General features: G+C 32.3%; 2 protein-coding genes across 4 annotated transcripts; one reads left to right on the forward strand and one right to left on the reverse strand.

Moving 5' to 3' along the window:
- Positions 1-2,791: 2,791 nt before the first annotated feature.
- On the forward strand, positions 2,792-8,220 carry PPT1 (polyprenyltransferase 1). Of its 2 annotated transcripts, none has more exons than XM_088108375.1 (8): positions 2,792-3,386; positions 4,399-4,534; positions 5,834-5,955; positions 6,411-6,480; positions 6,590-6,739; positions 7,093-7,228; positions 7,312-7,411; positions 7,818-8,220. In XM_088108375.1, exons 1-8 carry the CDS (start codon positions 2,983-2,985, stop codon positions 7,885-7,887), a joined length of 1,188 nt encoding a protein of 395 aa, XP_087964501.1. In that variant the 5' UTR covers positions 2,792-2,982; the 3' UTR covers positions 7,888-8,220. The 2 variants fall into 2 exon arrangements, with proteins under 2 accessions (XP_087964501.1, XP_047165199.1); XM_047309243.2 differs by having other exon boundaries at positions 2,798-3,386; positions 7,315-7,411.
- Positions 8,221-11,844: 3,624 nt separating this feature from the next.
- On the reverse strand, positions 11,845-15,793 carry LOC124834535 (Phototropic-responsive NPH3 family protein). Of its 2 annotated transcripts, XM_047309242.2 has the most exons (5): positions 15,378-15,793; positions 14,821-14,887; positions 13,276-14,433; positions 12,540-13,002; positions 11,845-12,426 (listed from the first exon to the last, which is right to left on the reverse strand). In XM_047309242.2, exons 1-5 carry the CDS (start codon positions 15,452-15,454, stop codon positions 12,410-12,412), a joined length of 1,782 nt encoding a protein of 593 aa, XP_047165198.1. In that variant the 5' UTR covers positions 15,455-15,793; the 3' UTR covers positions 11,845-12,409. The 2 variants fall into 2 exon arrangements, with proteins under 2 accessions (XP_047165198.1, XP_047165197.1); XM_047309241.2 differs by having other exon boundaries at positions 11,845-13,002; positions 15,378-15,792.
- Between the last annotated feature and the right edge of the window lie 238 nt (positions 15,794-16,031).

Consider the following 16,031-nt stretch of genomic DNA (forward strand, 5'->3'; position numbering starts at 1 on the left):
AGTGATGCTTGTCATGGCCAGAGGAGCCACTAGAGTTCCTCTTCCTTTTCTTCTGTTCCTTTTTCATTTGTTCCCTCTCTTGACCATTCAATTTGTGTAGTTTTCTTCTTTTATGAAAATGACTTTTGGGGTTTTCATTTTGTATATGTCTGTGTATATGTGATGGAGGAGGTGAATCTGTTTTATGGTGACTTTGAACTTTAAATGAATGATGAATGAAGTTTTGGAAGATGAAAGTTGTTGTTGATGATGAGTTGGAGGTAGTTGGACTTTTGCTTTAACATAAAGGAATTGGATTAAGATTAGAGGAATCTATTTAATTTTTTTGGGTTTAGGTCAAAGAGGCATTAATGTTGTGATATTATTAATTGAGAAGGAATGTTCTTGATAATAGATGGAATGGAACAATTAAGGTGAACTGATGATGAAGGAAAGGTGAATTTTTAACGAGATTGAGATAGGTTCACAAATTTATTACGTTAGGTTTGTTGTGGTAATCAGGCCCTCAAGAGCATTTTTTAGGTTTGCGGTGCCAACACAAGGGAGAAAAGAGGCTCGAAGGAAACTTAAGTAATTGCTTACCACATTTACTTAAGCCAAAGGAGAGAATACGTATTAAATGAAACTTTTGACTTCATTAAACAAGTTGATCATGCTTTTTGTTTTTTTTCCACAAATATATATTATTTTTTAATAATTCAGAATATTTTCTTTCTTTTTTATTTAAATATAAAAATAAGAACGAAATTGAAAATAAAATAAAAAAATAAAATAAAGCAAAATAAAAAGAAAAACATTTTTCTTCATATGACATTATTTTATGTTTTCATTACTTTTATTTTTACCAAGCTTGATTTTCTTATTTAATTGCTCAGACAAAATTGGGTATTGATAGTTATTATACGGGTGTGGTAATGGTGGGTGCTCGTGTTTGGATTTTTCTAATTCAATTATGAATTTAGTAATTCAGAATACACTATCAAATCTAGGAGTGTATATTGGATTAAACAATTTAGAAGTCTAAAGTTGAAACAATATCATATTGGACAATCTTAAAAGTATTTATGGATTCAGTACTACATCTCGGATTATTGAGCAATCTAATAAGCACTTGTGGATTTTGGATTATGAAATCAAGATTACATTATCAAATCTCGTACTTCATTATGGAATTCCTAATTCGGTACTTATTTTTTACTATAAAATTGCTTAATTTAGAATTTATAGGTGCATGTCAATCCGGAATGGTCTCTCGAATATTGTATTGCATATTGGATTGAACAATCTGGAAAGTGCAAGTGCGCACCGAATAAAAAAATATGAAATTATTTGTCATATCCGGTAGTACATTCTAGATTAGCCAATTTGGAATGCAACATCAAATTTAAGAGTGCATTCCAGCTTGTTGGATTCGGTACTTATTGGTGTTTTTCTGCATAATTATGCAGAATGGTTAGAAAGTATGTAATAAGATTTTTTGAACTATTCATTTTGCTTTTGGAGGTGTTGGACTTGTTAGACGTGGATGATTATTTTAGTAGACTATCAAGTGAAGTTGATAAGAGCTTCTCGATGGAAGAATGAGAAATGTTAATGAGTGATGATGAAATGGTAGGAGGACATTATAATTGATCTTTTACAACTTATGATATATTCATTATGCGTGATGACCTACTTGAGTGGATGTGAGGTATTACTTTTAATCTTAGTTTTGTAGTTGTTATTATGAAACCTGACAAAGCTAATGGGCAATCTGAAAAAAAAAAGTCATATTTTTTGTTAGGATGTATGATGCATGGTTCCACCCAATTGATGCGATGCGCTTGATAAGGGTTCCATATGATCCTATCATATATTAGGCCATCTAGTTGCAGCTTAACCTTTTCCACCCTGCAGATTTATGGTGAAGCAACAAACTGAGCAACTTGAGGCATAACCTCATCATATGACGAGGATACATCTCACCTTCCCATCCTAAGAAAGTGTTCACACATTCAACCCCTACCATAATATAAATAAAAAGTTATATCGTGCATCAAGAAAGGAGACAACAATTTAATATGTAAATTGTACACCATTTACCAATAAAAGTATTCCATAATTAGCTAGTTGCTTTGTTTGGACATAGCATGCATTACCTAATTGCTCATACGCATGAGTTAATACAACAACCACCAAATAATAATACACAAGTCCTCGAATCTCTAAACAACAGCAAATAAAAATAATAAATAAACTCATTTTCGTAAATATTATTCAAACCTAGTTTTGATGGAAACCAATATAAATAAATAAATATATATATATATATATATATATATATATATATATATATATATATATTAATGTTCTTTTGTTTTATGTAATCTTTTTATCTCTTGGTTATATACTTTCTTAATTGTTTGACTTGTTCGTGAAGGTTTAATCGAATCTTCAAGGTATTTGGTTTTTCTTCTTATCACAACCTTATTACACATTCTTCCTTCGTGTGTGGTTATATTCACATTGACGTTCTCAATTTCTTTCTATCAAATCATTTTTCCTTGCACCGTCTCAATGTCTTCACACACCTCCCAAATTTTCAAATTACTATTTTTACATTTTATAAAAGTAACTTTTGGATTACATATTTTGAAATTTTCTAAAAATTTTCATAATGAAAATTTTAAAATGTATGACGTGTATTCTGAAACAAGATTTTCGAAATAAGACTTCCATAAATACTTTACGGAATGAGTTTTGTCGAAGATCAAGGTTTTCGAACTCAATAATTTATAATTAATTAATAATACTTTATCACTACGATGTTATTCCATACGACATGATTTAACCCTGATTTTCTTTGAAGATCACACCTTGCGCTGAACTACCACAGTGGTAGTGACCACTGCAAAGAAAATGTCTTTGTTGAAGCTTTATGGAGTAACAACTTCTCAATTTTAGAATCCCAAATTTGAAACAAAAAGCCTGCCTTTGAAGAACATGGCATCGTCTTTGATCTTCCGTGCTTCGCGTAGGTTTCTCAAAGCTTCTTCTTCGGTATCTCTTCACCTGGCCAACTTCAACCCTTTGAGCTCCGCTCAGCAATTTGCAACCCAAAACCGAAACCCCACTCTAAATCCCCCGTTAAAGCCACCCCAGCTACAAAATTACAATTTTGAGTTTCGTAAAACTGTTGGGTCTCTCTCAAATTTTCATCTTGTTGCACACGTATCCACGTGGCCCTCGAAGGAGAACAAGAACCAAAGCGGTAGTGTGAGTAGTGGGGGTGGAGGGGACGCCACTTGGGTGGATTTGTACTTGCCAAAGCAGGTTCAGCCCTATGCTCGCCTTGCTCGTCTTGATAAACCAATTGGGACGTGGTTGCTCCTATGGCCTTGTATCTGGTAAGAGTTCTTAGTTATTGATCTTATGGATAAATGCTTTCACTCTCATAAAAACACAGAGATCATGATTGTTTATAAACATTAAACTTAATGTGTAGATAGACTTGCTTATTAAAACTTATAATTGAAGAAACTAAGAAGAAAAAATGAAATGAACACCTCTTTAAGTGAAGAATAAGTTTTTCTGGAGAAACTAATAGCAGAGAGTTTCTGCAAATTAATTTATGATATGCTTATGGAAATATTTCTCCATGCAGACTCTAAGTCTCTAAATACCAATCTGTTAAATTTTCACAATTCAAAGTTAATTCAAAGTTGATTAAGAATAAGACCTACAAGTGGGCAAACCTCATCCTGGAAGCCTTTTATAAAAATGAGTTAGGCTTAAACTGGTATAAAATTTTATCCTGGTGAGATTTGTTGAGCCTATCATACTATCTGCTGTTGCTCTTCCATTGGACCACCTACAAATTACAATACTTACCTTAAAGTCAAACAATGATGATTTTTTATTGGCAGGTATAGAAATTAAACAAAATTGTGTATGCCTGCCTGCAAAGAATTTATACACTTTCATGCAATCACAAATTGCCAATTGTAGTAAATTTGTTGACTTTACAATAACCTCCTTAAAGTTATGTCTGGTGATTTCTTTCGGTTGACAGAACATGGATATTAAACTTTTGGAAATAAAAAGAATTGGGTAATGAATTGAGGAATTTTTAAGGCTAAAAGAGATCTTTCTTTTCTGTAATTTAGATGTGATACTTCATTTATTTCAACCTTGTTATTGCATGCCTATATCATTATTATTAATCTCCTGGTCAATTCTAAACTCATACATGAGACTATTCTGTCAATTTAGCAATGTACATGAAAGCTACAACTTGTCTCATCAGGTTAAACGCATGTATAGTGTCCCTATGATGTGAAACAAAATATGAGCCTAAAAAGTTCACCACTTTAAATCCTATTCTCTCTTTTTTATTGTCTCTAATTTTCATGCATTTAGGTCAATTACCATGGCTGCAACCCCGGGTCATCTTCCTGATTTTAAAATGATGACTCTGTTTGCATGTGGGGCTTTGCTTTTGAGAGGTGCTGGGTGTACCATTAATGATCTCCTTGACCGGGATATTGATACAATGGTAAATGTTAAATTTTTTTGGTTGCTTTGATTGTTATAGGGGATAATGAGATAGTAAACGAGTCGCAAATTGTTATGGCAGTGTTGTTTGTATTTGGATGTGATCGACTAAGATAATAGATGCTAATAGGGGAATGAACTGAACGCTAAGTCATGGCAACTCTAATGCTTTAACATTTCACGTGCCCTGTGAATCATCTTTATTTTCTATAATTTGTAGAAAATAATTTCATGTTCTAAGTACTTATCATGTTTCCAATGTGATAAAATTATATCAATTTACATGCACGAAACTTCCTTTTGATCTTCTGTTTGTCCCTCACCCTGCCCTTTTTGGCTTGATATAGGGGGATGTCTTGTCCTCCTTTCTTCCTAAACCTTGTTATTGAACTTCTTTTATTGATAAGAGGATTGGACTAAGATTTAGGTAGGAACAAAGGGCCTTGAGATGAACATTAGAGACCTTGGATGCTAGTGATACAAACTGAATGCATCAATAAGTAAAATGAAAGAAATTTAGCAAAATGGAGAATCAAGATGCCGTGTATTATTGAGATAAAAGAAAATTCAGTAGAATAGACTCTCAGAGTTCTACCCATAGTATACAGAGCAATCCATAACTAACAAAATGGTACGCATGGATATCTTCTCCTCACTCTGTTTCTCTCCTATATTCCAAAATCAAATTCCACTGTTCAGTTACTAACCTTCATTCCCTTTCTCTCTTACTTCCAGCTCATCACTTCTCTCTGTCATCATCATACATTCCTTCCAGTGTAAACCTTCCAAACTTTGGGCCAATGAGACAGGTATCGAGCTTCCATTCCCTTCTAATCCTATAGCTAATTGAGTCTCTAACACCTATTGTTAGGAACCAAGAATTGGGAATGGGAAAGAAAAGATAGATCTTATTGAATAGGATGAAAAAGAACAAGAAATAGGAGAGAACTCTCCCCCCCCCCCCCCCCCCCCATGTTTTTACAGCGAAGGTTTACAGATTTCAGTGCCCCCTAGCCTCCTATTTATATGATGGGTCTGGCCTTTGACATCCCTCTGATTAGTAACTAACAACATTCCCTTTCTTCTATATCCAAACACCTATCTTATTTAATTTGATTTTATTGATATAACATTACTTTGGTGATTTTCGTTTCAGTTAAAACACTTTATATATAGTAAGCACGTGATGATGTACTTCTCCCCTCTATCCTTTTCTGAAATGTTTCACTTTGGTTTCCCTGTTATAGCTGATCTTATATTTTATGTTCTGAATGACATTGTATACCATTGTATATTACAGGTAGAACGTACAAAGATGAGACCTGTGGCAAGTGGTCTTTTGACACCATTTCAAGGACTTTGTTTTCTTGGTTTTCAATTACTTTTAGGTCTTGGAATTCTTCTACAACTGAATAATTACAGGTTAGTTCTTATTTTGAAATTTGTTATGTTGGCACTTTAGATACTTAAATTTGTAAACACTTAATCAGTTAATTATAGAACCTTCTTTTCTGGAACTATGATCTGTCTTGCATGTCATCAATTGTGGTTATGCAACCCTAACTGGCAAAGCTGGTAACACCAAATATACATTTTGCTTTTTGTTTTCAAATATGTGCGTAGGAATCAGTGAAAATAATAAAATTTACTTTGTTTCCTATACAGATCTTCTATAACAGAAAACAAAATGAAAGTTATGGGACATTTTTGAAATTAAGTGAAAGTAAGACATGAAAACAGAAAAAATTTTCTCAAAGTAAGCAAGTCCTACTTTAGTTTCTTCGCATGGCTTGCAAGTGCCATGCATCCTTCTGCTTGAGTTCCATTGGATTTTTGTCAACTTTTATTTATTCTTTTGGCTTGTGTACATTCTGCAGTCGTGTTTTGGGTGCCTCATCCTTGTTGCTTGTCTTCTCCTATCCCCTCATGAAGAGGTTTACATTTTGGGTGAGAATTTCCTCATTTATATTTTTATATTCTTAATTCTTTATTATTATTCTTATGCATGATCTTATTATGCGGTATTATGATGCTCTCCTGTAACTAAATTGGTTAGCCTCAAGCCTATCTTGGGTTGACCTTTAATTGGGGGGCTTTGTTAGGATGGGCTGCAGTTAAAGGAAGTCTGAACCCATCTATTGTGCTGCCACTTTATGCCTCTGGAGTATTTTGGACTCTTGTGTATGATACTATCTATGCACATCAGGTAAAATATCATTGCTTCTTGTAAGTTGTAATCCCTTTGGTTTTGCTCCGCTGTCTTTAACTGTGTTAGGATCTGCATTTATATGTTGTGTACCTTGATGAGTTTTCTTGCACTCATGAAGTTCTGCCAGCTAATGGGCTAATTGTGCTCTGCTTAAAAAATGGAAGGTGTAAAAGTGGTAGTAAACTTTTTAACCATGTTCAGATGATTTGTCATGTTTCTAACAGTTAAGTTTGTATGAAACGAAAAGTACAATGACAATACTACTTGTTATCCTCCACTTCAATCTTTTGTTTAAGGCAATGCAATCAAAATTCTTAGTGTTTAAGAATATTTCTAACCTTGGCATTCAGGATAAAGAAGATGACTTGAAAGTTGGAGTTAAATCAACAGCTTTGCGCTTTGGTGATTCAACAAAGGAATGGATTACTGGGTTTGGAATTGCATGCGTTGGTGGTCTTGCTCTTAGCGGATTTAATGCTGAAATAGGTATTAGTTTATTACGCCATTCCATTCTATCTGTTTTCGTGACTGTTTCAATTGTTTCTACTTTCTGATTCATTTGTGTGAAGCAGGCTGGCCGTATTATGCATCTCTGGCTGCTGCATCTGGACACTTAGGCTGGCAAATATGGACAGTTGACCTTTCATCACGTGCTGATTGCAACAGGAAGTATGTTGGGGAAGTTCATTGCATGAACTCATAGATTTTGTTATCGAAAAATGAAATTCTGAAAGGATCTCAGTTCTTAATTTTATTGGCTAGAACATCTTTTTGGAGCTTCAGAAAGTTTTTATGAAAAAGCAGTTTTGAGATTATCATAAACTTTTTCAAATTTCACTTTTAGTTTTTCATAAGATTAAATCATATAGCTTTGCTAGATACACTTAATGCCATATTTATACCTTCAGACCTCAGAAGAACTAACCCCTTCAAAATTCAGTGATTGCTTAATGTTATTACTTTTCAAGTGTTTTTATTGATCATTGCAGTATGTTTGAAAACTTCTGAAGTAACGAATTAAACATTATGAGCTGACTTTGTTATATTTTTGTTTGCTATTTTATTTTTCCTTCAGATTTGTCTCAAATAAGTGGTTTGGAGCTATCATATTTGGTGGAGTTCTAGCTGGCAGACTTTCATCATAGGGGTATATTTTGTCTTATAGAGAATACACCAGCACATTAGAAATTGTGCCCATACTTAAATTGATTGTCCTAGGATCTTGTATCTGATTACATTTATTTGGTATAACAAGTTTTCATAGCCAATTAATTTATGGCTGAGCTTTATTCCTTGCATGTTCTTTTAGTTATTTTTTTGGACTAACTGGACATGGTTAAGGTACTGACATGATATTTGTGTACAAGAAACAAAATAGTTTTCTCCATTTTACCAGTATTCATTTGAACAATAGTTGTAATGATTGAATTGGAAGACTAGTAATTATATTGAAGTGGAAGGGATTGGTAAGTGGTTAACTAGTTGAGTGACTTGTTATTATGTTATTTTATCCCTTTTGTAGCGTCATCCGGAGGTTATCTAGCTAATCTTTGCAAACTGCAGTGTCATGAAAATAAGACTTGAACAAAGAATGAAACGAGTGTTGTATAACATACACAACTTAACATTAGAGCAGTTGAGCTTATGACCAAGAAATCAGATATACTTGTGCAGGATTGAAAATTAACATGTGGGAAAGCAGTCTGCAATGATGCAATCAGATGTTCAGGCATTCTAAAACATAAAGAAGTAACATTTGTCAGTTTGTTTGAAAAAGCAGTAGAAATTGTGTTGAATAACAATCCATTTTTTTTAAGTATGATTTTAATTCCTGAAGTTTGATTTTAGTTCCTCAACTTTGATGTAAAATTATAATTTGTTTTTGTATGAAATTTTTATACATTTTGGTTTTTAAACTTTTAAAATGAATAAATATAATCATTTTAATTCAATTATGTTAATTTTTTATATGTAAAATGCATTTCATATTAATTTTTGAGTTGTTTACACGATTTTAGATAGAAAAGAATTTTAATTTTGTATCAAAATTTAGAGATTAAAATCATATTTAATTTTTTTTATGTTTCAATAATTTTAATTTTTGAAAATTAAGGTAAATTTATTTTTTCCTTTGATTGAAAAAAATAATTTAACCTTCTAAAATTTAAAATTATATGTTTAATCTTAGAAAGAGTAGGAGTGGACAAAAAATTCATTTGTGTTAATATGATAATTTATGTTAATATGATGTACTTTGTTTCAATCCATTTAAAATCTATTTTATCAAATCCATTTGAGTGTTTCATCCTACACCTCCAAGATCTCATCCTGCACCTCCAAAAATTCCACTTTTAACCTTCTGACATCTCATCATCATCCTGCACCTCCAACTTTTTCAAAACTTTATTTTTAACTCTAATAAATATTTTTCCATTTTCTTTTCTTTTTTATTAAAAAAATCTTCACTACCTAATAATAATTTAATTTAATTTATTTTAAAATTTAAATATTATTTAAAATAATTTTTTATTTTAATAATTATTAAAATATAATTTATATTATAATAATAATTATATTAAAAACATAAAAATAAATTAATAATAATAATAATAATAATAAATCATAATAAAAATAAATTTGATTTAACATATTCAAATATATTAAATTATAATAAAATATTAAAATAAATTAAATAATTATTAAATTTTAAATAAAAATGAAAATTTTAAAAAGCTTATTTATATATTAAAATCTATAAAATATGTTAATACTTTTCTTTTTATTTAAAATTTAATAAATATTAAACTTAAATAAAAATTATAATATGTACTTATTATATTTTTATATTTTAATAATTAATAAATATAATTTATATTTTTAAAATAGTTTTATTAAGAAAATTGAAAAATAATAACTAAAATAAAAATAAAAATAAAAATAATATTTAAAATCATATTTAATATATTTAAATATATTAAATTATATTAAAATATTAAATTAAATTTAATAATTATTAAAATTTAAAAAAAACAAAATTTTGAAAATTTGTTAATCGGATATCGATATCCGATGAGTTATAAATCGGATATCCATATCCGATAAAGAAGGGTTTTTAAAATTTTATTTTATATATAAATTTTAATAATTATTTAATTTAATTTAATATTTTAATATAATTTAGTATATTTAAATATTTTATTTAATATAATTTTATTTGTTATTTGATAAATAACTGTTTTAAAACTGTTTATTATTTAAATTTTAATAATTATTTAATTTAATTTAATATTTTAATATAATTTAATATATTTAAGTATATTAAATATTTTATTTAATATAGTTTACTTTTTTGTTATTATTTTTATTTTTTATTATTTTATTATTTTATTTTTAATATAATTATTATTATAACATAAATTATATTTTAATAATTATTAAAATATAAAATTATATTAAATAATATTTAAATTTTAAATTTAATTATTATTAAGGTGATACAGAGTCTTTTTAACAAGAAAAAGAAGAAAATAAAAATATATTTATTAAAATTAAAAATAAATTTTCTATAAAGTTAAAGGTGTAGGATAATGATGAGATGTCAGAAGGTTAAAAGTGGAATTTTTGGAGGTGCAGGATGAGATCTTGAAGGTGTAGGATGAAACACTCAATCCATTTTATTAAATGTGGATTTTAATCTAATTTACATTTTATAATATTTTTGGATTGGATATTCATTCTTTTAAATTAGATTTTTAAATATAGAAAATTTAAATTTTTACTTCGAACAGTTGAGATAAGTTAACTCAAAATAAAGGTTGAGACGAACCAACCTAAACCAAAGAGGTCAAGATGACATCTCTAAGTCGAATGTTAAGATGGGTTGATCTAAGCCGAAGATTGAGACTAACTAGCCTAGGCCAAAGGTCGAGACGGGTTGGGTAGGGCTAAAGATCGAGATAGGCAGGGTTGGCTGAAGGTCAAGATGGGTCAAGTTGAGTCAAAGGTTGAAACAGGTCAAGTCAGACTTAAAGTTGAGATAGGTTAGGTTGAAGATTGAGACAGGTCAGACCAAAGGTTGAGACAAGTCGAGTCGGTCAAAGGTTGAGACATATTGAGTTTAAGGTCGAGATGATTCGAAGGTCGACATGGCCGAGCCGAGTTGAAGGTCGAGACGGATCAAAGATCGAAACAGGCTGTCTCAAGTCAAAGATCTAGATAGGTTTGTCCGGACAGAAAATCGAGATGAGTTATCATCCCAAGCCGAAGGTTATGACAGATTGACCTATTTCGAAGGTTGAGAAAAATCAAAGGTCAAGAGTGATCGATACAAGTCGAGAATCGATATAGATTGGTTCGGATTGAAAACACGCATTTACAAAATTCAATTTAAATTATTTTTATAAAAAAGTGAATTTTGAATTTAAAACTTGATCCAAATTTTGAATTTGGGTTTAAAGCTTGATCCAAATATTAATTTTAAAAAGAATCCAAACTATTTCTGCATCAAAAATATATATAGATCTAAAATTTGATCCAATTATTTTTATCTTGATTGATCTTTAAAAATCTAATCCATGTCCACCCCTAAAAATGAGATGCTGTCATGGTGACGGGATGTTCGAAAATAAGACGTTCAAATGTTAAAAATGTCATGCAACTATTTTTTTCACTTTCATTAATATTGTTTGGTTATAAGAAAAAATCTTCTTAAAACACAACTAAAATCACTTTATTTCGATAATCAATTATCTGTATAATTGGCTATTGTTATAACAAACTATAATCGGAATTAATTTTTGTCTGATAACTTTGCTGAAAAATAATTGAGATAATTAAATCTCACTTGGATAAAACAAAAAGAAATTTAAATAAGAAAAAAATGTCAATATTCAAGGAAATAACATATGAAAAATAATAAGCTAAAATTTTCAAGAAAACAAATTATTTTTCTGAACATTTTTAGTAAATTTAATCTGAATTCAAACATTAACTTATTTTAGAAACAGTTTATATATATAATATATAAAACAGCTAAAATTGAAGAATAAAAAGTTATTTTTTTTAATTGGAAGTGGCTGTGATCTGTTTCCTTGCATAGAAAATAGAGAATAAAACATATGTCAAGATTTTTGTCACCAAGAAGGGAGTGCATTACATTACAGAAATCAACATGTCTTAAATCTACCAACAAAATGTTTCGGATTTATCGAACATACTGCATGCCAGTAACGTACCCACAAAGAGATTTTGGGCAGAATGGATGAAGACAATTACTGGTGTCACTTCCCTGACAGGCACCATAAGCCAAGTTAGTTTTATCTTGCCATTAGAAGTTACAGAAACTTTAATCTAAGGTTAATCATTTCAGTATTCGGTTGCATATGTTACATTTTCCTTTTCATGCCATAGAAGAAGGAACAAGTTTGACAATAAATAAGTACATTTTATCAGTGGGAAAGGAAGTGCTTCAACTGTGTCCCTAGACAAGGTGACGATGATGCTACACATTGAAATGTTTGTGCTTTTGTCTTGGTGTAACTGTGTAATGAACAAGGACCTTATCTCAGGAGCTGAAATCATGTACAACAGGGAAGGGAGAATGTGGGATATGAAGTTCAACTGCCAAAACTTAAGACCAAGATGAAGAGAAGCTGTTGATCAAGTCATTTACATGTTGTGTGCACCTGATAAGGTATAATAGAGAGAGTTTTTAGCTAAGTAGAGAAGAACAATATCTATGAGACAGAGTGTCTCCTACTTCTACCAGTTTTCCCCTCTGAACCACGAGACTTCCTACCTGATTTCTGGCGCTTTCCTCCTCCTTGACCACTAAAAATTGCAATCTTCCCTATACCCTTTGAAATTGATGTTAAGAATGTTCTTCCATTTCCTCCCTTGTCAATCATGCCTTGTTTCATGAACATCTGTTCCTTCTCCAACTCACTCAGCCTCACCCTCATTCTTGAAATCTCCAGCTTCAGTTCCCGGTTTTCTCTCCTCAGAGAGGCATAGTTGTCCCTTGGGGACATGGCTGCACTTGGAACACCACTGCTTATTCTCTGTGATAGCAGCCCATCTCCTGAACTCCCTGACAACGCGTTCTTCAAACGCAGCTGCTCGAAGTACAGCACTTGCACCACCATCTGCAGTGGAAGCCTGTTATTCTGTGCTGCATGGTTGCATGCTTCTTGAGATAGCTTCTGGCAGTCTATCAACTTGCACAGCTTCTTGCATTCTTGCTCTGTTAGTGCTGGATGTGCCTGAACAAGGAGCAGAAAGATTGCTGTTATCAACATCAAGAAGGAAAAGGTATACATTGAATAATATATGCACTAAAAGTGTAATGGTTGTTCTTGTTCATATAGTAGTCTAATCATGAACTATCATATATGTTTGTTGATTTTTGTGATAAATATCTTAAAAGTCATACTAAAAGTGTAACCGATGCATGATTGAGAATATGATGTTTAACTTGGGATCACCTAACTATTTGAATCAGAGATAGATATGTGCTATATTTCAAGCAAATTTACCTTCAAATAAATGTCCACGGCTCTATAAAGGCCATCGTCAATAACACGAGCATAATCAGGAAGTATCTCTATCAAAGCAACGAATTTCTGTAGACTTAAGTACGGATCAGGTGCAATTTCTGCTAAATAAGCATCTATAAGCTGCCCCACTTTTAGCAGGGAACCATGGCCAGCAGAACAAAGCCCATCAGATTCATATCCACAATCTTCAGTTTCTTCCTCTTCGACCCTTTGCAAGAAATTCACCAGTAGCCTGTGAACTGTATCAACATCAAACAAAGAGTCTCCACTCTGCAGTGATGGTATAAGTAGATCATCTAATGAGACCATTTCCAACCGTAATGCAATCCTTCTTTCAAGCTCAAGCCTACAGGGAATGTTTGCACCTAACATGATAGCCATCTTTAACATGCCAAACAAAAATGTCAAGGGAATGGCAGAGCTTTTGTCTGTTGGCATGAGACTCACAAGAGTTTCCACAATTATCCTCTGGTCCTTTTCTACACTGGTTGGACTTGAGTTTGTCCTTGATGGATTCCAGAATTGGCATTTTCCAATACCCTTTAGAGATGATTGAGCATAATGCATCAGTGATGCAATAATGCTATCTGATCTCACCCCCATTCTTCCCATGGCACAAATAACTCCTTGGAAGTAATCTATACGCAGAACTGAGAGATCTTCAACCCACCAGGCAACACAATCCTCCTTTAGCTCTCTAGATTCTCCATCACAGTCTAATTTAGATAAGCCAGAAACTAGCTGCTCCTTGCAAGCATTCATTGCAATGGATTCCACACATCCACTTGATATTTCAATTTCATCCACTATATTTGTAGGCAACATCTCACATGTGGATAGCACTTCCACTGACTTCTGAAGACTCTGAAAGACAATCTCATTCAGATAAATCTCTGCTCTTGAAATGAGGTTTTGCTCCCTGTATTCTTCTGTCATTTCCAGATACTCTGCTGCACAACGAAGCCGGGCAACATTGAATGTTGTAATCTCAAAATTCATCCCATAGCAAAACTTCATGGCAAGTTCAAATGTCTGGTGCCCCCCTGGAAAGTTGAGGAGCTCCAAGTTTGAAACATTGGAACCCTTGGCTTCAGCCACCATTTTCCGGATTTTTCCACTTAGAGTCACCAGGGGAAACTTCATGAACCAGAACAAAGTAGCGACATTAGTTTAAATAGATTTTTATTTCTGTACTATCAAATACATTATCTTAGTATCATTGAGTTGACTGGTGCAGCTATTTTGCACTCAAAAGAAGCCAAATAGAAGTCATCAACTTTTCTCTTTGATATCTTAAAGTAGGCATGAGTTTTGGCAAATAGTGGTTGATTTTTAGTTGGTTGTTAGCATATTATCAATTTTGGACATACTGTTCACCATATCCCAATTCATAGCAACTGGTAAAAGAGACGCCCAAATTAAACACATGGCTACAGTTTAGAATATAAAACTCACAACTCAATGACAACTAGAACTAGTCATGAAAGTATCAAGTGGTTTTCAACATCATCTCAAAAGAATTACCTTATGTAGCAGAAAAGATTCACCATCAACGACAATTGTAATGTCTCCGGCAACATCAGCAAAAATCCTGCAACAAAAAAGAAAACATGGGATGACAACTGTTATAAAATCCTGTCAAGGATGCATGGATTCAGCATCCTTTGAGTCATTTCACCCTTCAGCCTAAAAACTTACAAAGCAAAGAAATAAGAATATTGTCTTTAGGCATCTGTTCACCTAGAATTTTCCAAAGAACTTAGATAATCTCTATCTAGCTCAAAAATCTCCAAATCCCACAATAAAAACCGTTTTGGATAATATGCATAACCTTTTCCACAAAATCCAAAGGAAGGACAAACTAAGGTATCAGATGCACAATCAAAATATTATCAAATGCTTTAATTTCTAAACCAGTAAGATAGAACTACGGTGAAAATAAGACTAGCAAAACAAGCTCATGAGGTTACATTTTCAATCCACCTTCAAAAGAAACATAGGCAGGAAAGTTTATGACACTCCCAAAATACATCCATACACAGTCAAAGAGAAAAATAAGAAACAAAAGGTTTCTGAATTACCTAGTAGTGAATGAGTTGCAAAACTTGGGAGTAGCCGGAGAGCGTTTAGAAGAAGAGAGGGAGGTTTCAGAAACCATGTTTCTCTGCCTATCTCTCTATCTATGTATCTGTTAAAAGAAAGAGTGAAGAGAGTTGAGAAAAGGAAACTCCTGCTGCTGCCTGATCTGTGTATGTTTCAGGAACAGCAGCACAAACTGAGGCTTGTGCTGTGGCTGTTGATGATTAAACTATCAAACAATGCGTACGGGCAGATTGCTGGTTCAGGAATATTTTGGAGCAAACGCCCCAAAAGGCACTCTCCATAGCATTCATTTATTCACAAATGCCATCACATACATCCAACTTAGCTTTTTCTTTTCGTTTTCATAACATGTGCTGCTGTGTGTAGTAGTAGCCAGCCTATGGTCTTCTTACCAGTGCTGAACCATCTTTTGCTTTTTGGCTGCTTTTGTTTCTGCCTTTTGCGTTACAATACTATTGCAATACACTATACAAATACAGTGTTCAGACTTCGTATTCACATGTAATTATCTAATCAAGTACCATTGTTGGCCTTGGACGTTGACACTTTACGTTACAAACTAAAAGACGGAGTCCAGTGGTAAATTTTTGCATAAACAAACAACAAGGTTGTGCCTGTGCCACTTGCTTTAT

The sequence above is a fragment of the Vigna umbellata genome, chromosome 3, assembly GCF_029865625.1.
Source record: "Vigna umbellata cultivar VRB3 chromosome 3, Vumbellata_1.0, whole genome shotgun sequence".
Classification (NCBI taxonomy): Eukaryota; Viridiplantae; Streptophyta; class Magnoliopsida; order Fabales; family Fabaceae; genus Vigna; species Vigna umbellata.

What these genes read in the sequence shown, in the direction of transcription:
- PPT1 (XM_088108375.1), top strand. Translation starts at nt 2,983, where the DNA reads ATGGCATCGTCTTTGATCTTCCGTGCTTCGCGTAGGTTTCTCAAAGCT. An exon ending in CTACAACTGAATAATTACAG is followed by an intron (nt 5,956 to 6,410) that starts GTTAGTTCTTAT and finishes TACATTCTGCAG; the next exon opens with TCGTGTTTTGGGTGCCTCAT. An exon ending in ATACTATCTATGCACATCAG is followed by an intron (nt 6,740 to 7,092) that starts GTAAAATATCAT and finishes CTTGGCATTCAG; the next exon opens with GATAAAGAAGATGACTTGAA.
- LOC124834535 (XM_047309241.2), bottom strand. Translation starts at nt 15,454, where the DNA reads ATGGTTTCTGAAACCTCCCTCTCTTCTTCTAAACGCTCTCCGGCTACT. An exon ending in AATCTTTTCTGCTACATAAG is followed by an intron (nt 14,434 to 14,820) that starts GTAATTCTTTTG and finishes TGGTTCATGAAG; the next exon opens with TTTCCCCTGGTGACTCTAAG. An exon ending in CCGTGGACATTTATTTGAAG is followed by an intron (nt 13,003 to 13,275) that starts GTAAATTTGCTT and finishes CTCCTTGTTCAG; the next exon opens with GCACATCCAGCACTAACAGA.